This window comes from Salmo salar, chromosome ssa03, assembly GCF_905237065.1.
Source record: "Salmo salar chromosome ssa03, Ssal_v3.1, whole genome shotgun sequence".
NCBI classification, from domain to species: Eukaryota; Metazoa; Chordata; class Actinopteri; order Salmoniformes; family Salmonidae; genus Salmo; species Salmo salar.
The window spans coordinates 22,139,858-22,162,794 of NC_059444.1; the positions used below are offsets into that span (position 1 = coordinate 22,139,858).

General features: G+C 43.3%; 1 protein-coding gene across 1 annotated transcript in view; it reads left to right on the forward strand.

Moving 5' to 3' along the window:
• Positions 1 to 22,937, forward strand: part of dip2ca (disco-interacting protein 2 homolog Ca) — a 235,633-nt gene that overhangs the window by 203,248 nt on the left and 9,448 nt on the right. The window contains 13 exon segments of the mRNA XM_014190736.2: positions 1,077 to 1,278; positions 1,992 to 2,101; positions 6,483 to 6,563; positions 7,502 to 7,625; positions 8,419 to 8,540; positions 9,168 to 9,279; positions 10,543 to 10,652; positions 12,049 to 12,179; positions 13,344 to 13,512; positions 13,747 to 13,917; positions 15,775 to 15,804; positions 19,207 to 19,268; positions 22,036 to 22,093. Of these exon segments, the coding sequence (XP_014046211.2) occupies positions 1,077 to 1,278; positions 1,992 to 2,101; positions 6,483 to 6,563; positions 7,502 to 7,625; positions 8,419 to 8,540; positions 9,168 to 9,279; positions 10,543 to 10,652; positions 12,049 to 12,179; positions 13,344 to 13,512; positions 13,747 to 13,917; positions 15,775 to 15,804; positions 19,207 to 19,268; positions 22,036 to 22,093 (1,482 nt within the window).

A 22,937-nucleotide genomic window follows, 5' to 3' on the forward strand; every position in this document is an offset into this window, starting at 1 on the left:
GGTAGGCAGTTGTTTTCATATGTAGCTGACTGACTGATAAACCATATCTTACAATCCAATACATTTTCAAGTACATCTTTAGTCTACTTAGCATAGCGGAGATCATAACAATTCTTCTAAGGCACACACTAACCATGCACCCTGTTTTTGATCGTCACCAACCAAATCGGCTGTAAGCTAAAACAGTGATAGCCTACTGTCAAGAAATTCCTAAACGCAATCCAGTTGATAAATGTATACAATGTTGTTGCATTGCTACACCGTGTATCATAAGCACTAGCCTAAACATAATATTGCTACACCGTGTATCATAAGCACTAGCCTAAACATAATATTGCTACACCGTGTATCATAAGCACTAGCCTAAACATAATATTGCTACACCGTGTATCATAAGCACTAGCCTAAACATAATATTGCTACACCGTGTATCATAAGCACTAGCCTAAACATAATATTGCTACACCGTGTATCATAAGCACTAGCCTAAACATAATATTGCTACACCGTGTATCATAAGCACTAGCCTAAACATAATATTGCTACACCGTGTATCATAAGCACTAGCCTAAACATAATATTGCTACACCGGTATCATAAGCACTAGCCTAAACATAATATTGCTACACCGTGTATCATAAGCACTAGCCTAAACATAATATTGCTACACCGTGTATCATAAGCACTAGCCTAAACATAATATTGCTACACCGTGTATCATAAGCACTAGCCTAAACATAATATTGCTACACCGTGTATCATAAGCACTAGCCTAAACATAATATTGCTACACCGTGTATCATAAGCACTAGCCTAAACATAATATTGCTACACCGTGTATCATAAGCACTAGCCTAAACATAATATTGGCACAGACAGTTAAACGTATCAACACTAAATAGAACATTTCACAACTCCAGATGTAACAATGCACAAACAGTCTATTTTCTGACAGTTTATCAGCTCATCATCTTACCAGCATTGCTCCACGTGGATGCAAGACAAATAGACTCATTTGACGCTCGTGGCCCGTGGTTTTTCTCTCATTCACTCCCATGCATTCCCTCCCCATACAGGCCATAGATGGGATCCACCAGGTGGGGGTGTATTGCCTGGCCCTGGTCCCCTCCAACACCCTTCCTAAAACCCCTCTGGGGGGAATCCACCTATCAGAGACCAAGCAGCTGTTCCTGGAGGGCTCCCTGCACCCCTGCAACGTCCTCATGTGTCCCCATACCTGTGTCACCAACCTGCCCAAGCCCCGGCAGAAACAACCAGGTCAGACACTGTTACACCATAGCACACCAGCCTGAGTGGGTCTGCCTAGGGGATTGATAGTTCATTTGTTTCATTGAAATCCTTAATTTATGTGGTTTTATTGGGTGCAATGAAGTCAGTGCAGAACTTGCAAGTAGATTGACTTAGATGTATATTAGATTTCTATTTTAAAAACCTGTACAGATAGGGAGATGGAGATATCTACATTCATTTATTTCTACTTCTTCATATGTGTTTATTACGTTGGATGAGGTGTAGAACTAAGATCAATCAGATTCAGAACTGAACTTGGACTGTATTGTAATCTGGTCCGATGACCATTGTAACATGTTTCCCATCTGATCCAACACATTCCATCCCATATCTCAGCTGTCACCTCTTTCCATTAGATTCTGGACTGTGTGTTCCTCCTAGACAGATCTTCCTTTCCAGCACAAGTTTCTCTGGCCATTTCTGTCTGAAAGGCGCTCTGTCAGAGTAGAATCCTCCAGTCAACTGACCCACCCATTCAGTCCCCATTTGCCTCTGAACACAAGGTCAATCTCAGCCCACCCTGTCACTGTAAATGTCTTCTGGGAATTAGGGGGAATTCACTGCACACACACAATGTGAGCCAGTGTATATCACTACAGATCTCAGCCTGGGCTATAGACCACCCCTGTGTGTGTGACTGTGTAGGTATGTATGTCTGACCCCTATGCCTCTGTCCACAGAGATCGGGCCTGCCTCTGTGATGGTGGGGAACCTGGTATCGGGGAAGAGGATTGCCCAGGCTAGTGGCAGGGACCTGGGCCAGATGGAAGACAATGATCAGGCAAGAAAGGTGTGTGTGTGTGGCTCTCTGAGGGCTTGGTTTTCATCAACACACTCATCTACATCAACACAATCATTAAACCATCGACTGTGGGCCACTGGCTGAATCTGATGATGCATCCCAAATGATTTCCCCTACATAGTGCAATACTTTTGACAAGAGCCCTATGGTCCCTGGTCAAAAGTAGTGTGCTGTATAGAGAATAGGGTGCCATTTGGGACGCAACCTGGCCCGGTTTCATCTGGCACGCTCTTCATGTTTCATTTGACCGTCTACGCTCGTTTGACCCCTTATACACGACAGTGGAGTGGTAGTTCAACCATTATTCATCTGTAGTCTCCTCAAGTCATTTGAATGCTTTATGTACCATCCTCTGTTTTCTACATATGATCTCTCTAATTCTATTCTTTCATTCATGATCTCTAAGCATTTATATGGACGGAGCAATACCGTCAACAGTACCATACCTCCGCAGTCCAGTCAGATGTATTGTTTGAGATCCACTCTGAGTTAGACTCAATTTAAAGGCTTAAACTGTACTGGTAACAGTAGACTGATGTTGTTACAGGACTAATATGGAACAAATCCTTTAAAAGCATCACAGAGACAGGCCACTTTAAGATATTTCGTAGGCACAGTAAGACATTTCACTTCGATTTCATAGCCTTAAGTGTAAGAGGCTCTGTCTCTGAGATACCTAATAATAGGGAGTGTAAGTGTACCCATGGACTGCACCCCAAATGACACCCTGTCCTTATGGGCCCTAGTCAAAAGTAGTGTACTAACTATATAGGGAATAAGGAGCCATTTGGTACACAGTGTGGTGTGTTCTCACAGAGGTCCTATGTTTTCACACTAGGCTTCCAGGTTTCTTGTCTCCATTGCTTCCCCTCTATTTCCACAGAGTGTTTGAACAATCCCTTTATCAACATCCCACAGACTGGGATGTGGTCTGGGCTTCTCTAAGCCCTTACTTCATATTTAGGTCAGGTTTTCCCAAGACAGGCCACATAGTGGATGGCAGATCAGACTAGTAAACAGTCTGGGTGAAGGATTGTGTTGTCTTGGTTGGTTGTTTTCATTCACTTTACCTTCAAACAGAACATTTCCCTCAGGGTTTAGGACTAACCTGAGTGCATCTGAAATGGCTCCCTAGATAGTGCACTACTTTTGACCAGGTTCCATACGGCTTTGGTCAAAAGTGGTGCACTATAAAGGGGTTAGGCTGCCATTTAGGACGAAGCCCCTGTCAGTACAGAGGTGTACAAACAGTAAGGGTGTGTAGCTATGTGATTTGTCAGATTAGATTTGATAGCACTTTCTTTTACCATGGCAGTGGTGTGGAAAGTCATTATTAATAAAGGAATGTGTAGTGCCTGGCTGGTGGCGCTGAACGACGGTGAGGGTAGCCGTAGCGTAGCGGAGACAGAATTGATTTCTACTTTCTCTAATTCAGAAAAATCTCATCAATTACCCCATCTGGCTGCCGCTTGGGCAGTATGCCCTCTAATGTGAAGTGACAAGGCAAACGACTGTGACAACACAACACACACACATTTCTTCTGTTTATACTTTCCTTCAGGAGGACAGGACACATTGTCTGCATCCCAAACAGCACACTATTCCCTATATAGTGCACTACTTATGACCAGGGCCCATAGCGCTCTGGTTAAAAGTAGTGCAATATATATAGGGAATACAGTGCCATTTGGGACGCAGACATTGTTTGTGGTGTGGCTTGAATTCATCTGACTCAGACTGTTCATGTACACTTTCATGTGATCTAATCCCCCTAGCAACCATCAGTCTGTATCCCTTCCTCTGTTCTGTTCAGCATGCCAACCAAACCATAACACTATCTCTGCTGCTTCTCTCTCGTCATCACCTTAATGCACCCGGATGGACCGTCTTTCTGTATGCTCATCCATCTGAAAATCAGGCCCTCTGTGTGAATGGATTTTTCTTATTCTTCGTACCTCGATTTCTCTTATATAAAATGTTGTGATTTTTTGGGGGGGGTCTAGCCATGTGTGGTAGGTAATGGTTGCTGCTTTAGCATGTTTTAACAATGTATGCAACATGAGCGTTGCTAGGGTAACTAATACTTTGTGGTAAACTTCCTGTTACTGTTGCTGAAAACGTACACCACTGACCACCTCGTCACATAACACGAAAGACTCTTAAGATATCCACTTTGATCATGACAGCGGATCCTCTTAAACTCTGGAGTCACAGACTCTTTAAACTAACAGATGAAGCTCTTCTCTGCTGATTCTAATCTAGGCCCTGGAATCTGAGTTACAGACAAAAGGTCTTTGTACTATTCTGTACTGAGCGGAAGGGTCCGGCTTCACTGGAGCACTGGGGGAATCTCAGAGGAGAGGGTGGGCCGTCACAGTTCAATTCAAAGCTCAGCACTTTCTATCAGTCTCTATGTCTTCTAGCTGTCGCAGCTCTGACAATACCGGGTTTGCATCCCAAATGGCACCCTATTCCCTATGTAGAGCACTACCCAAGCCTATAGGCTCTTGTCAAATGTAGTGCACTATATACCGAATAGGGTGCCAATTGGGATGAAGCTTGGGCCTCTCGGTCTCCTACTGATCCAGAGATATGTAGTTTCCCCTCTACAGTAGTGGGACGGTTTCCTGTGACCAGAGAGCGAACAGAATACATTGGTTTTTATTAAATTATCCACAGGGCTAATGGCAAGTTCCTGAGTGATGTTTTCATCAGGAAATTGTTCATATTTTCCTAATGTTGTTGAGGCGTTGGCAGACTGGAATAAGTTCCTGTCTTAATGTTTGTTTGGGTGCAGAGAGGGATTCACTTAGTCTCAGGCAGCCCCTCACTTGTAGTGCACTACTTTTGACCAGAGCCCTATGTGCCCAGGTCAAAAGTAGTACACTATATAGGGAATAGGGTGCAATTTGGAACATTACCGGGGTTCACAGGAAGTAGTCTGTTCTGTGTGTCTGTTGAAAACAGGCCTTCCTATGGAATTAGACAGGAAATATCAAATGACTGTGTTTCAACAGGACAACATCTGTCCCTACTTTATGGCAAGAGCCCAAGTGTAAAACTAAACACTTTCAACAGCTCTAATTTTCACAGCCTTTTTCAAAAGCTAGACACACATGCTAAGATGCCTGTTGGTGGGTGGATTTTGCTCAGGCCCTGGTGTCCAGAGCTGCGAAGTACTGTAAGTCCTGATGTCTGTGATCTTCTATCTGTAGCAGTTGGACCCGGCGGATTTAAACGGTGCATATTGAATTTCTAATTCATCACTATAAAACCAGGCCTGAAGACAGGCAATATTACACTACAGACTCCTAACTGTCCTGCTCCGTGCCTCCCACAGATCCAACTGCGATTGGCATGAATTACACTACCGCTATTTACTCCTCCACTGCCCGCACGGATGAAACTTTGAAAAATGCATAAGCTGAGACACGCTTGTCCCCTTCTCATTCCTCACACTGTCTTTTATATCTGCTGCACCGATATGGAGCTCATGTGTTGCCCTTTCTCTCTCCCTCTGTCTTTCTCTGTCCCTCTGTCTTTCTCTGTCCCTCTGTCTTTCTCTGTCCCTCTGTCTTTCTCTGTCCCTCTGTCTTTCTCTCTCCCTCTGTCTTTCTCTGTCCCTCTGTCTTTCTCTCTCCCTCTGTCTTTCTCTGTCTCTCTGTCTTTCTCTCTCCCTCTGTCTTTCTCTGTCCCTCTGTCTTTCTCTGTCCCTCTGTCTTTCTCTCTCCCTCTGTCTTTCTCTGTCCCTCTGTCTTTCTCTGTCTCTCTGTCTTTCTCTCTCCCTCTGTCTTTCTCTCTCCCTCTGTCTTTCTCTGTCCCTCTGTCTTTCTCTCTCCCTCTGTCTTTCTCTGTCCCTCTGTCTTTCTCTGTCCCTCTGTCTTTCTCTCTCCCTCTGTCTTTCTCTGTCTCTCTGTCTTTCTCTCTCCCTCTGTCTTTCTCTGTCCCTCTGTCTTTCTCTCTCCCTCTGTCTTTCTCTGTCTCTCTATGAGTGCAGTTCATTGTAGAATGCTGTTTTATTAAGAACTCAGCGTGTCACCTTCTAATATGAAAAGGACTGTAACATCTTCTCCTCAAAAGGCTAACAGGTTTTGTGAAATGTTTCAACCCTGGCACTGGTTATAATTACTGTACCTTTCTCCTAGGCTGAAATGGTACCCTATTCCCTATATAGTGCACTGCTTTTTACCAGAGCCCTATGCATGCCCTGGGCGAACGTAGTGCACTCTGACCAGGGAATAGGGTGTGATTTGTGACACCTGGTTGTCCTCCTGTCTGATTTTAACACGGAGACAGAATGTCCCCTCCTCAGTGTGACCTGGCCATCCAGCGACAGGCTTACTTTCCTCTTTCTTTCTATTTTTTTTAGTTCCTCTTTCTCTCTGAAGTGTTACAATGGAGGGCCCAGACCACTCCAGACCATGTGCTTTACACACTGCTCAACTCAAGGGTAGGTGTGGCCTGGCTGTATTGTGATTGTTTTGTAAACACAGCAGTAGCAACTGAAATAGTCGGCATTGTTGTCGGCTGTTAGAGAAACACATCAGTATTTTATTTGAAGTAGCCCCATCAAAGACCCATTGAAAATGTTGACTGTAAATCATCATTTTCTTGCTATCTAGTATTGATTCAGCAGTTTTGCATGACACTGTATCTGTGGTAATTTCTGATTGTCTCTCTCTGTGTCTCTCTCTCTCTGTTTCTCTCTCTGTATCTCTCTCTGTGTCTCTCTCTCTGTCTCTCTCTCTGTATCTCTCTCTGTATCTCTCTCTGTGTCTCTCTCTCTGTTTCTCTCTCTGTGTCTCTCTCTCTGTGTCTCTCTCTGTGTCTCTCTCTGTGTCTCTCTCTCTGTTTCTCTCTCTGTGTCTCTCTCTGTGTCTCTCTCTCTGTTTCTCTCTCTGTGTCTCTCTCTGTGTCTCTCTCTGTGTCTCTCTCTGTGTCTCTCTCTGTGTCTCTCTCTGTGTCTCTCTCTGTGTCTCTCTCTGTGTCTCTCTCTGTATCTCTCTCTGTGTCTCTCTGTTTCTCTCTGTGTCTCTCTCTCTGTGTCTCTCTCTGTTTCTCTCTGTGTCTCTCTCTCTGTGTCTCTCTCTCTCTGTGTCTCTCTCTCTCTGTGTCTCTCTCTGTGTCTCTCTCTCTGTTTCTCTCTCTGTGTCTCTCTCTCTGTGTCTCTCTCTCTGTGTCTCTCTCTCTGTATCTCTCTCTGTGTCTCTCTCTCTGTATCTCTCTCTGTGTGTCTCTCTCTCTCTGTTTCTCTGTATCTCTCTGTGTGTCTCTCTCTCTCTGTATCTCTCTCTGTGTGTCTCTCTCTCTCTGTTTCTCTCTCTGTTTCTCTCTGTCACTCTTTCTTTCTCTCTCTCTGTGTGTGTTTTCGTGTGTGTGTGACTACAGGGGACGATAGCCAGCTCGCTGTCATGTGTCCAGTTGCATAAGAGAGCAGAGAAGATTGCTACCATGCTGGCGGAGCGAGGACACCTGCAGGACGGGGATCACGTTGCGCTCGTCTACCCCCCTGGTATGTCTGGTGCACCAACACACACACACACACACACACACACACGACATGTCTGTCACTGGGTTTGTGTGTTGTCCCTGTCCATTCCCACCTTTCGGATATCTGCCTACCTCATCCATACAGCATAAATTAGCCATGATAAACTAAGCTAAGCTTTCCGTCCCATCATGTGTCGCTACAATAAAAAGAAACATCTAAACATCTACACCCCACTGGCGCGCAAATGGGATAGGTTCTGTTTCCTTGTCATCATTCATCAACCTAGAAGCATTCAGTGCTGACAAGACAAGAGGTCCTGAGCCACATCCCACTATGATAGAATAGTACTTCCAGCAAGATTGTGCTGATCTTGAATGGCATACACAGTGTGACGCAAACAAATCCATTTTTAAGGCCTTTGGCGAGAGACTGGACTGAATGTTCCAGGTTTTAAAAGGTAGAACTCTAATTTGGAACTCCATCAGCATTTGGGAGCCAGAGACATTCAAGCGTTCAGAGTGAACCATAGGTCCATAATGAAGAAACTCAGTCAAGCAGGACAAATCCCGACAAGGGTGATTGCCTGAGAGCCATTCAATTAACTGTCTCTAGGACAGCCAGCTCAATACTACACCTTGTCCTGAGAGTCTGGAGGCTGGCTCTGATTCAGCACAGGGTCTCATGGACAGAGGGACGGGGACTAATATTCTTTACGCCTTTAGATTCGTCTTTCCTCTTCACTTCTCTTCCCTCCTCTTCATTCCTCTTTCCTCCCCTTCACTCCTCTCCTCTTCTCTCTGTGTCCTTCATGCAGGGATTGACCTGATCGCAGCGTTCTACGGGTGCCTGTACGCGGGCTGTGTGCCAATCACCGTGCGACCTCCGCACCCCCAGAACATCGCCACCACTCTGCCCACGGTGAAGATGATCGTGGAGGTAAGTGCCTCGTTGACATCCACGTATCAAGTCATCGCATCACAACTGACCTTTATTTAGATAAGGGAAATGAAAATGTAAAAGGAGACGCACCGTGTAGGAGGTGATATTAGAGCAGGAGTTTCCCTTCTCACTCATAGGCCATTTCTGGAGCATTTTACAGTGCGCGTGTGCAGGTGCGTACATGCGTTGGTGTTTGAACATGTGCTTGTGTCACGGTTGTCGTATGAACGAGACCAAGGCGCAGCGTGTATCGTTCTGCATTTTTATTTAACTGTGAAACTATGGAAGACATACAAAAACAACAAACCGTGACGAAGAGGTGCAACATACACTAACTCAAAATAATCTCCCACAAACCCAGGTGGGAAAAACATCTACTTAAATATGATCCCCAATTAGAGACGATGACCAGCTGCCTCTAATTGGAGATCATCCCCCCAAAAAACAACATCGATAAACAGAAACTAGAACATAGAAAATTTTTATTAGACAAAACCCCGTCACGCCCTGACCTACTCTACCATAGAAAATAAAAGCTTCTATGGTCAGGACGTGACAGCTTGGGTGTCTTAACAGGTTTGTGTCCCAACGTGTGTGTCTTTCCTAACGTGCGTGTGCCCCCAGGTGAGCCGCTCGGCGTGTATGATGACCACAGCGGTGATCTGTAAATTGCTGAGGTCGAAGGAGGCGTCGGCAGCAGTGGACGTCAGAACCTGGCCTCCTGTCCTGGACACAGGTAAGAGACTACATTTACCCACGCTGCATCACTCACCTCAGAGAGAATCCATTAGCCACCTCAGCCAGAGGCTCTGGAAGAAGTGCGCTCTTAAGAAATACTTTTTTCCTCACAACTTCTTTACACAGACATCGAGACAAATGACGATGTCAGAAATATAATTTATCATCTACTTAAAGTGTATTAGGAAAGTATTCAGACCCCTTAACTTTTTCCACATTTTGTTGTTACAACCTTATTTTAAAATTTTTTTTTTTTTTTAAAAGCTCGTCATCAATCTACACACAATACCCCAGAATGACAAAGCGAAAACATATTTTTTGAAATTCTGGCACATTTATTACAAATCTATGAGACTCGAAATTGAGCTCAGGTGCATCCTGATTCCATTGATCATCCTTGAGATCTTTCTACAACTTGTTTGGAGTCCACCTGTGGTAAATTCAATTGATTGAACATGATTTAGAAAGGCACACACCTGTCTATATAAGGTCCCACAGATGACAGTGCATGTCAGAGCAAAAACCAAGCCACGAGGTTGAATTGTCCGTAGAGCTCTGAGACAGGATTGTTTCGAAGCAAAGAACACAGTGGCCTCCATCATTCTTAAATGGAAGAAGTTTAGAACCACTAAGACTCTTCCTAGAGCGATCGGGGAGAAGGGCCTTGGTCAGGGAGGTGACTAAGAACCCGATGGTCACTCTTGAACCAGATGGAAGCCACTCCTGAGTAAAAGGTACATGACAGCCTGCTTGGAGTTTGCCAAAAGGCACCTAAAGGACTATCAGACCATGAGAAACAACATCTCTGGTCTGATGAAACCAAGATTGAACTCTTTGGCTTGAATGCCAAGCGCCATCCAACCTGACAGGACTTGAGAGGATCTGCAGAGAAGAATGGGAGAAACTCCAAATACAGGTGTGCCAAGCTTGTAGTGTCATACCCAAGACCTGAGGCTGTAATCGCTGCCAAAGGTGCTGAGTAAAGGGTCTGAATACTTACGGAAATGTGATATTTCCGTTTTGTTATTTATATATATATATTTGCAAAACCTTTTTTTTTTTTAAAACAGTTTTTTCTTTGTTATTATGGGTTATTGTGTGTAAATTGAAAAAAATACAACAATTTAATGAAATTGGTTTTAGAATAAGGCTGTAATGTAACAAAACGTGGAAAAGGTCCAGGGGTTTGAATACTTTCCAGATGCACTGTATGATGGTACTGGTGATAACAGTGGTGTTTTCCTTTCTCTCGCTCCTCTAGATGATTTGCCAAAGAAGAAACCTCCTCTGTTGTACAAGCCCTCCAATCCAGACACACTGGCCTACCTGGACTTCAGTGTGTCCACCACAGGGATGCTAGCAGGAGTGAAGGTAAACCACTTCTAACCAGAATGTGCTTCTCCTATCAGGGAGGCTGATATCTCTAAAAGCATATGAAGTGAAACAGGAACAAGCTGTGTTACATACACTTTGAACGTGATCGTCTGAGTGAAAAGATAGTGGTGACATTTCATAAACATGAAAGCAGTTATTGATCCCATCCCTCTGCTGTGGATGAATAGCTGAATCTCTCACTGTACTGCACAATGCTCAATCAGAATGCCTTCTCCCATACAATGGAAGGTCTTGTTCACAGTTAATCTGGCCTTGTTGAAACCTTTGTCTGTCTGACGAAGCTCAGTAGGAAATCCAGTGAAACAGCATCTTGTGAAAGATGTATCTTTTCACTGGTCAATAAGGGAAGACATTTGCTATCAGTTCCTCAGTGGACGAAGGCTTAGTGGATTTTCTCCCTGTTTTGTAAGCGAGTATTCATCTTCACCAAGAGGCGATTGTCTATTCTGTTCCTCCCCCTGCTATAAACACATTGAAGAATAATGTTGCCTTAGGTGGTGGGGGAGAATTGTTGTAGTGTGTGGGGCTCTCTTATGTAGTTTACTAAAACAAAATAGCCTCTTTGGGATGTTGGGATGTTCAGCAATGCTAAATAACAATGTATTTCGTGCTGTACACTAATTACCAAAACAAAAGCCTGAATCTGGGCCTGTGTGTGAATATATGTTTGCTCCTACCACTGGTCTGGGTCCCAAATAGCACCCTGTTCCCTACTAGTTTTGACCAACGCACTATATATAGGGAATAGGGTGTAATTTGGGATGCAGCTGGGATTGCACTTTAACAAGGTCTCAGGCTGGAGTGGAACTACTGTTTAATAATGGGTCAATAACTGCTTTATATCTACTAGAGAGGGGACACACACACACAGTTCTGACAGCATTAACCCACCGTATATACAGCCGCCTGTGTTGAGTCATTGTTTTGCCATTTAATTCATTCGTTCATTAAGATCAAGGATTCAGGCAGTGGTACTCACAGTAGCAGCTCATGAGAATATTTGGATGAATTGTTTTCTGGAATGCGTTTCCTAATTCTCATGCGGTTCAATTGAAACTTTTTTAATGAATGACTGAAACACGGCCCTGTTGTACTTCATTTGTTTACATGGCTATTATTTAGTAAAGCACATGAGATGACAGCATGGGTACAAATGATACCAATATGTAGCCTGTCTTTGTTGGTTTGTGTTGTAGCCAAGTTAGCCAGAGTACCAGTCTGTATGAGCCATCATGCCAACTCCTTGTCACTGGTTGTCATGTTTGGCTTGACAAGGACAGCGATCGGCTAGGACCCCAACTCTTGCCAAGTAGAATGATAAAACTACATTTGTAATCCGTATGTGATTGTTCTTGTCTTCCCGACTGTGTAGATGTCTCACACTGCCACCAGTGCCTTCTGCCGTTCTATCAAGCTGCAGTGTGAGCTGTACCCCTCCCGTGAGGTGGCTATCTGTCTGGACCCCTACTGCGGCCTGGGCTTCGTCATCTGGTGCCTTTGCAGGTGAGACAGAGAGCGAGTTAGACCGTCCTAACCACTTCACTGCCCACTCATCACCTCACACACACATCTAGCTCTGCTTTGTCCATGTACACACACACACACACACACACACACACACACACACACACACACACACACACACACACACACACACACACACACACACAGCTTCCCCTGTACCTATCTGATCTGAAGAAACCCTGCTATGTTCACCCTGGTGGAGGGGGGGACCCAATGCAGCCTTATGCATTATTCTCCTCTGTTTAGCCTAGCCCACCGTCCGTCTCCTTGTAATGATGTATCATTATTCTGCTGTGTTTAGCCTAGCCCGCCGTCCGTCTCCTTGTAATGATGTATCATTATTCTGCTGTGTTTAGCCTAGCCCGCCGTCCGTCTCCTTGTGATGATGTATCATTATTCTGCTGTGTTTAGCCTAGCCCGCCGTCCGTCTCCTTGTGATGATGTATCATTATTCTGCTGTGTTTAGCCTAGCCCGCCGTCCGTCTCCTTGTGATGATGTATCATTATTCTGCTGTGTTTAGCCTAGCCCGCCGTCCATCTCCTTGTAATGATGTATCTCTGCTTTGCTCCACTCTCCACTGGCTCTCTCTCTATTCGCCTTCCCAGTGGAAACTCTCTCTCCAGCATGGCATCACTCAACTTGTGAAATGTTCATATGGAAATATGATCAGCGGGGGGCTGTCCAGAAACCAGGCCCTTGCTGAAGAACAAAGCTGTTTTATATGGCGGGCGTGTGTTTCAGATTGGGAGTGTTTCTGATTGATGCCTATGCAAAGCTAGCCCTAGTTGTTATATTGTGAATAATGCACTAGCTACTGGCTAGCTGTACTACAGAGGTTGGTTTGGCCTTGATGAAACGGCACTGGCCTGCATTGTAAATGGAGCCACTGAATATATAATGTAGTGAAGTGTGTTGTTTAGATTGGTAGTGGTCGGAAGTACATAATGGCTCATGTCACTGGTGTGAAGAGTAACGTTTTTATGTTAAGTTTATGTGCACACAGGCTATGTAGAGCTCAGAGTAGAACTCCGTTTCCATCTCCTGTGTGTAGTGTGTACTCACTCTGTGTATCCTTTGTGTATTCACTCTGTGTATGTGTATTTGTATGCTCATATTTTCTGTCTCCTGTGTGTACTTTGTAGTGTGTACTCCGGCCACCAGTCCATCCTGATCCCGCCTTCAGAGTTGGAGGTGAACCCTGCTCTGTGGCTGCTAGCTGTCAGCCAATACAAAGTCAGGGACACCTTCTGCTCTTACAGCGTCATGGAGCTGTGCACCAAGGGCCTGGGCCTGCAGACCGACTCCCTCAAGGTAAGTATCCATCCGCCAAATCACCACAACAATGATACTGAGATAAGATCAAATGTTATTGCAATGTGATGATCTGAGAGTAAAACACTTTGTGACAACCTCTAATGTAAAAATATTGATTGACTTATTGATTGATTACATTCTAGTCCGTCAGCCCAGACTCATCTTGCCTGGTTAGTTCTGGTTTGATCCAATTTAATGCATTTTGTTTTGTCCCTCCCCCTTCTCCATCAGTCTCGAGGCCTGGACCTGTCGCGGGTCAGGACGTGTGTGGTGGTGGCAGAGGAGAGACCCAGGATAGCTCTGACTCAATCCTTTTCCAAGCTCTTCAAAGACCTGGGCCTCCACCCGCGAGCAGTCAGCACCTCGTTCGGCTGCAGAGTCAATCTGGCTATCTGTCTGCAGGTACAGTCAGCCCCTTCCACCTCCCTGCTCTAGTCCACAAACCCCATGCCCTCTCTGTCCCTCAAAAAGTTGTATAAAATGTGCAACTCTTACTAAGCTCAGTATTTGGCAAGGAGTCTTTGGGTGCTGTCTCTGTCTGTCGCCAGTGGAACTCTGATAGACTGAATAAAAAGGAAAGCTCTGTCTGCATCCCACATTTTAATGGATATTATTACCAATGTTTCTACCCACAGTAGACGATATGCTCTTTCATACATGTTAGCCAGTGGGTGTCTATTGTGGCTCTGTTGTAGTCTTGTGTTAGTTTAAAGGGTTGCTACTGTTTCTTGTTGCCATTCTCTCTGCCTTCAGTATCGTTTGCATAGCCTATTCCTCAGGTTGGAAATGAGTTGTTTGTTTTATTTAGAGACTTTGTTAATTCACTAGTTGCATTGCGGTTTGTTTGTTTTTTGGGGTAGGAGAGATGAATCTGATTTAATTTAATCTGTATTTGTGTGACTTAACCTGGGAAGCAACAGTATTCTCTGTGAGCCTACACACGCACACACAACCATGTGGTTCTGATGAGAAACATGATACCTTGGAAACACAACACAGGTTATTTCTCCAACAAGATAAGTCTTCTCCACATCTGGTCATGATGCAGGCAGAATTGTATTTTGGGGGTGCTTGGGGAATTCCATGTTTCTCTACACTGGCTTCAGTGAGTCCCAAATGGCACCCGATTCCCTACATACACAGAGCCCATAGGGCTCTAGTCAAAAGTAGTGCACTATATAGGGAATAGGGTTCTATTTGGTATGCGGGTATGCACAAAGTGGGTTGTACAATAATGCTAGCTGATCTAGCTGAAAATGGAGATGTCTGAGATTTCCTCTGCATCTTGGAGTGTTGAGATTTTCCCAGCAGGTATTTGGCTACAGGCCCTAGGGCCTACAGTACTAATCCTCCTATCAGGGTTTACATGATGAAAAGCCAACATACATAGATATCCTGTACATATCTCACCCTCTCTACTGCTCTGCTTTTCATAAAAACAACAACCAATTACCAGACACAGCCCCAGCGTAAACCCAAATGGCACCCTATTACCTAAATGGTACATGACTATGGGCCCTGGTCAAAGGTAGTGCACTATATAGGGAATAGAGTGCCATTTGGGACGTAGCCTATGTCTCTGGAACGCCGCTGTCCATAAGCATTGCACATGCTGCTATGTCATGCTTTAATTTTGGGCTGCTCATTCTTTTACATGATTCAACTTATTTTGCAAGCTTTATTATTTAAGTAAAATCTAATTGTAAGCTTTACTATTCAAATGTCAACGAGATAGAGATAAGTATACCATTTGCACCTGTTTCAGGTGTACATATCTGTTCAATGAAATCTGAATGGATCGATTAAAAAGCCCAATCGAGAAGCCTGTTTAAAAATGTTTGTTGCATTTAACATAATTATTTAACATGTATAGATTTTTCCCTTTTAGACTTTATTGTAAATAAGGTATTAGGCTACCTCTAACACATTCTTCTTAACTTGAGAATACATGGATGTAATCATGTAAATGTAACGGTTATTGTACTTTAAATGTCCCCAAATGTTCTAACCTAACATTGATCTATTGGCTATTAATAAGCCCAGTTTGTAACATAGCTTCTTATTAGTTAAGACTGCTTCTCAAAAAAAATGTTTTCCATTTCTATATTTGACATTTTCGTTCCCCCCCCCCTGTTATTTTGCATAACCCCACCCACATATCTCATACTTGGTTTTGTCTTCACCCTCCCTCCCTCCCTCCACCCCCTAATTTCTCCTTCCTACCTCCTCTTCACTCTCCTCCTCCTGCTGCTGCTATAGCCTCACAGGCTGGGGAAGCTTGCTGACCAGGTAGGGGATTTTCATGTTCCCTAATCACCCTCTTCATCAGGTGTTGCAAGCAGGCAGGTGACAGGAGGGATAGGGTGGACAGGGTAGGAGGGACAGGGTAGGGGCCGGGACCAGTAGCATAGCCAGGCACAGCTATGGTCAAGACTCCTTAGTCGCTTATGAGGGATCAGGATTTGTAAGAGAAAGACTGTGCTCACAGGGGTTTGATTGAGAGCTTCTCTGTATGGTGATGCTGACTAATTTAATTGGATAGGAAAAGAAAACCGTGGCCATTCTGGGGAGCTATAATAGACTGAGTCCCAAATGGCACCCTATGATACATTACTTTTGAAGAGGGCAAGTGAGGTCTGGTCAAAAGTAGTGCAATATATAGGAAGTAGGGTACCATTTGGGATGCAGACTTTTTGTAGCAGCAAGATGTTCTACTGCAGCAGTAGGCACCACACCAGACCAACTGAGCTAATTTGAATAGTTCAGTGATTGCCTAAATTCAACACACCTGGTCTTCAAAGTTGGTTAAATCAAAAACATGAAGTGCCGCGGCACTCCAGGACCATGGTTGCCTACTCCTGTTCTATTGTCTAAAGGTGCCATCTGAGACTCTTAGCAAAGCTCTTAGCACTTAGAAAAGGTCAGCTCTTTAATATTAAAACTCTGCAGTACAGGAACATTAACCTGTGCTGAGGCAACTTGTCAAGTGTGGCCTCTTGTTTGGGATAAATACTGCCACAGCTCATTCGGATTGCTTCTCTTTAGTACACAAAGGCAGGGTTTCCCAACCCTCTCCTAGGGCCCCCTCAACGATTCACATTTTTGTTTTAACCCTAAACTGTCAAACCTGATTCAATTAGTACAAAAAAATGTGTACACATTTTTTTTAAATAAATTTAAAAAATGCATGAAATGAAATGTATGCACTCACTACTGTAAGTCGCTCTGGATAAGAGCGTCTGCTAAATGACTAAAATGTAAAATGCAGTCATCTAATCATCAAGCCTTTGACTAATTGAATCAGGTGTGTCAGTTTATGGTTAAAACAAACATGTGAAATGTCTGTGGGGGCCCAAGAAGAGGGTTTGGAAACCCTGCATTAAGGGACTGTCTGTCTGAGACCTAGAGAGCTGGAGAGGGGACACAACTTCTTAACTGTGGAGGAACTGTTAAACAACACCATATGACTCTAGCCTTCTGGAAGTATTGTAGTGTAGTACTAGCCCGGTCCAAATCGGTATGTGCTTTAGCCAACTCTTCTAACTAGTGTTGTACTGCCATATACACTGAACATAAATATAAACGCAACATGTAATGTATGCTTCATGAGCTGAAATAAAGAATCCCTGAAATGTTCCAAATGCACAAAAATCTTATTTCTCTCAAATGTGTTTACATCCCTATTAGTGAGCATTTCTCCATTGCCAAGATAATCCATCCCCCTGACGGTTGTGGCATATCAAGAAGCTGATTAAACAGCATGATCACTACACAGGTGCACCTTGTGCTGGGGACAATAATTGGCCACTCTAAAATGTGCAGTTTTGTCACACAACACAATGCCACAGATGTCTCAAGTTTAAGGGAGCGTGCAATTGGAATTCTGACTGCAGGAATGTCCAAACAGAGCTGTTGCCAGAGAATTGAATGTTAATTCCTCTACTATAAGCCTCCACTAATGTCGTTTTAAAGAATTTGGCAGTATGTCCAACCGGCCTCACAACCGCAGACCACCCATATCGCGTTGTGTGGGCTAGCGGTTTGCTGATGTCAATGTTGTGAACAGAGTGTTATGGGGTTATGGTATGGGCAGGCATAAGCTACAGACAATGAACACAATTGCATTTTATTGATGGCAATTTGAATGCACAGAGATACCGTGACATGATCCTGAGGCCCATTGTCGTGCCATCCATCCGTCGCCATCACCTCATGTTTCAGCATGATAATGCACGGCCCCTCAGTAAAATCTTTGAAATTGTTGCATGTTGCGTTTATATTTTTGTTCAGTATAGTTGGCTAAAGCACATCTGGACACGTTTAGTAGTAGTATGATTGCAGTATTTGCTATGTAAGAAGTATTTTAGTATTGTCCTACATTATTAGGACTGGGTATAGTTTGGTGTGACTGTAGTGACTTTTGGTGTGACTGTAGTGACTTTTGGAGTGACTATTGTTTGAGTGACTGCCATACTGCTTTATGATGATGCCTTGTGCTCTGGGCTGAGTCAGTATCTAGCATGTGTAGCTCTATGGCTGGCTGTCTATGGCTGGGCTGAATCAGTCTAGCATGTGCAGCTCTATGGTTGTCTTTGCTATGGTGGTGGGTGTTGGGTGGTGCTGCTTCCTCTGCCGAAGCCTTAGCCACACTATTAATACATGCTACTGAATCACAGGTGTAATGCAATCTGCCTGGGGAGGGGAGGGGGCTGGATTGGAGATGGGTCTGGTCCAGTGTGTTGAGGAAGGCTCAGCATCAGCAAGCCGCACGTAACGCCTTGGACCAGAGCTAGGCTGGGGAGGGCTGGGGAAAAGTGGAATCAAGGAAATGCAATTGAGATTCTGCGTTTGTTTTCTCTTTATTCTTCCAATGAGTTATTTAATTGTTCACTAACCTATAAGATAGAAATCTACTATTGCTATCACACACACACACTACTGTTGAAGTTGGTGCCTATGTGCCTGGTGTAATGTATGTTAACGTTAGGTTGTTTTGTCTGCCTGTGGGTTTTCTACTGTGGGCTTGGACTCTCGTGTCTGGCCAGTCAAGCCTCTACTGAACTACCAAAGCCTTCTACGGTCTATTTAAGGGACAAATACAGATTGTGTATGCTCATGTATTTGAAGTGTCATTCAGACATGATTCAGTATATCACCATGCCCACCTCCACTCTATTCTCTTGCTCCTTCCATCTGGCTATGTATTCTCTTCTCCTGCCTCAGTGGATTTCACATCTCCCTCCCTCCCTCCCTCCCTACCTTTCCTCTTTAAAAAAACTAAATATTTTTGTTGTTTAGTTTTGTGGTTTCCTTCTGTTTGCATGATGTGAATCATACTGGATATGACCTCTGACTGTTTTGTGATGCACTTTGTCATTTGACTTCTGCTCTGTCCTGTTCTTTTGGTTGAGTTTTAATGCCTTCATGCTTCCTCATCGTTGTCTTCCACCACCGTGATCTCAGTTTGAGTGTTGTAGCTAGTAGCCCAGTATGAATCTTTTGTAGAATAGTTTCTTCATTGTATTGTTTGTTGGACTTGTCTCAAAGCTTCCATTCGCAACCCGTGTGAACTGTAGGCTTTTTGTTGACCACTAACATGCTAGTAGTATCTAATAGTACTGTGTTAGTGGTAATGTAGTGTAACAGACATCTTAGCTCGGACACTAACCCTGGCATGTTGTCATTCTGCAGGGTACTTCAGGACCAGACCCAACTACTGTGTATGTGGACATGAGGGCACTGAGGCACGACAGGTAAGGGCATGCTCCTATCAGAACATCCATGTTTAACTGTGTTATCATCAATTATTAAAAAACGTGTATATACAGTTGAAGTCGGAAGTTTACATACATTTAGGTTGGAGTCATTAAAACTAGTTTTTCAACCACTCCACAAATTTCTTGTTAACAAACTATAATTTTGGCAAGTCAGTTAGGACATCTACTTTGTGCATGACACAAGTAATGTTTCCAACAATTGTTTACAGACAGAATATTTCACTTATAATTCACTGTATCACAATTCCAGTGGGTCAGAAGTTTACATACACTAAGTTGACTGTGCCTTTAAACAGCTTGGAAAATTCCAGAAAATTATGTCATGGCTTTAGAAGCTTCTGATAGGCTAATATACATAATTTGAGTCAATTGGAGATGTACCTGAGGATGTATTTCAAGGCCTACCTTCAAACTCAGTGCCTCTTTGCTTGACATCATGGGAAAATCAAAAGAAATCAGTCAAGACCTCAAAAAGAAAATTGTAGACCTCCACGAGTCTGGTTCATCCTTGGGAGCAATTTCCAAACGCCTGAAGGTACCATGTTCATCTGTACAAACAATAGTACGCAAGTATAAACACCATGGGACCACGCAGCGTTCATACAGCTCAGGAAGGAGACGCTTTCTGTCTCCTAGAGATGAACGTACTTTGGTGCGAAAAGTGCAAATCAATCCCAGAACAACAGCAAAGGACCTTGTGAAGATGCTGGAGGAAACAGGTAGAAAAGTATCTATATCCACAGTAAAACGAGTCCTATATCAACATAACCTGAAAGGCCGCTCAGCAAGGAAGAAGCCACTGCTCCAAAACCACCATAAAAAGCCAGACTACGGTTTGCATCTGCACAAAGATTGTACTTTTTGGAGAAATGTCCTCTGGTCTGATGAAACAAAAATAGAACTGTTTGGCCATAATGACCATTGTTATGTTTGGAGGGAAAAGGGGGAGGCTTGCAAGCCGAGGAACACCATCCCAACTGTGAAGCACGGGGGTGGCAGCATCATGTTGTGGGGGTGCTTTGCTGCAGGAGGGACTGGTGCACTTCACAAAATAGATGGCATCATGAAGATGGAAAATTCTGTGGATATATTGAAGCAACATCTCAAGACATCAGTCAGGAAGTTAAAGCTTGGTTGCAAATGGGTCTTCCAAGTGGACAATGACCCCAAGCATACTTCCAAAGTTGTGGCAAAATGGCTTAAGGACAACAAAGTCAAGGTATTGGAGTGGCCATCACAAAGCCCTGACCTCAACCCCATAGAAAATGTGTGGGCAGAACTGAAAAAGTGTGTGCGAGCAAGGAGGCCTTACAAACCTGACTCAGTTACACCAGCTCTGTCAGGAGGAATGGGCCAAAATTCACCCAACTTTATGTGGGATGCTTGTGGAAGGCGACCTGAAATATTTGAACCAAGTTAAACAATTTAAAGGCAATGCTACCAAATACTAATTGAGTGTATGTAAACTTCTGACCCACTGGGAATGTGATGAAAGAAATAAAAGCTGAAATAAATCATTCTCTCTACTATTATTCTGACATTTCACATTCTTAAAATAAAGTGGTGATCCTAACTGACCTAAAACAGGGAATTTTTACTAGGATTAAATGTCAGGAATTGTGAAAAACTGAGTTTAAATGTATTTGGCTAAGGTGTATGTAAACTTCCGACTTCAACTGTATATAGTAAATCAAGTTGGTGGTGAATTTTCCATAGTATATTATCCGTCAGTTGCCTAAATATGATTAATAGAAGCTCTTCAGTATCATAAGTATGGCATCTATGTCAATGAAATGTTGCTCACAAACAAGAACAATATCTTAGACCATGCTGACATGACATTGAAGACCCATTACCTCTGCACTGGCCATTTACATTTGAATAGTTTCACTGCATTGTGTGCATAAAAGTTGGAGCCAGACACATTCCTTGTGACACACATGTCCAATGTTTGACTTTAAGATTAGAAAGACGGCCCGGGGTTAGAATAGTGAGTCTGGGTAGTGTATCGTCCTAGAACATCCCACACCCAATCAACAGATCAATAGGCCCCAGCCTGCATAGTGATATTTATATAGCTATATATAAAGAGAGATATATATATATATATAATATATATCCTACAGTAAACTAATAAATGCTTTTGTGTTATTTGAAATATTTGTTTTCATATTCTGTTACCTAAGACATTCGTAAACACAACCAAATAATTTTTGCGATAGCATGTATGAAATGTAGTAATTCCACTGCTAGAATATTGCAATCGAAATGACTGCTCATTAGCCTCGAGGCCCAGCAGTTATAGTATTAAAGAAATGTGTGTACATGCACACATAAGAGGGCGTGTGGGAAAAAAAACGTGCCGCCTTACGGAAATCAAATGCCCGTCCAGCCCTGGCAGGGACACATAACAACATGCTGCACACTGGGCCCACAGCTCACAAATACACAGCCCACAGCTATTCGCATACACACTGTAATTCTAGACAGTCATTTTTGTCTCCACCACTGCTCTCCTCCCTGGGATGTAGCTATTGGGTTTGTGTTGAAAGTTCAGTATAATTTGTAGACTAAAAGGACTTGTCTTGTACTCACAGTGCTTGTCTCAAATGGCTCCCTATTACCATAGGGTTCTGGTCAAAAGTAGGGCACTATATAGGGAATAGCGTGCCATTTGGGACAGAACCACAGCATTGACTCAGCAGCCCAGTAACTCTTCACTTCTTCCCTTCCTCCCTCACAGGGTTCGTCTGGTAGAGAGAGGGTCTCCACACAGCTTACCACTCATGGAATCTGGAAAGGTGAGTCTCTGCCTGACTAGCTGAATGAATAAACAAATGGTAGTCATTTGCATAGACAAACTATACAATTAAGTATTTTTAATCACTGAGACTAAACTAGTGTAAACTGTTTGTTTGTACTGTGCTTTGATTAGTCTAATTGTGTAGTTAGTTTCCACAGCAACCCGTCCCCATAATAGAGGAAGTGTAGGTGAGAGTAGGACTGTTATGGTGACCGTATTATCGCCACACCGGCGGTCACGTGTCATGAAGGCAGTCAAATTCCACATGACCGTTTAGTCACAGTAATTAGTTTTATCTTAGCTCTGATGCTGCTGATGGTCATTAGTAGCCTACCAAACTTGCTGTCTGGTACTCAACACTCTATTGTCCCTCTAATCACTCTGACATCAATGCAAATGTAATAAAAAAATCTAATCAAAGACTTCATGAGAGCCCATGAGCTCATGTTGGACAACATTTCTATAAGCTATGCAATTGCGTGAGAAAACAGGGTGATGGCCTCTATTAAAAAGAGGAGGGTCCATCAGCTTTCTATAGGCAAGGCCTATTATATTTATTTCACAACTTTCTCTATTTAAGTGCATAGATAAAAACAATTCCCCTGCCCCTGTTTCGAGAGAGGTGCATGATAATGGTCTATTCTAAATCAAAACAAATGACACAGATCATTTTTAGTATACCAGTCAAAAGTTTTGGACACAGCTACTCATTCAAGGGTTTTTCTTTATTTTTACTATTTTCTACATTGTAGAATAATAACAAATATGGAATCATGTCATAAGCAAAAAAGTGTTAAACAAATCAAAATATATTATAGATTTTAGATTCTTCAAAGTAGCCA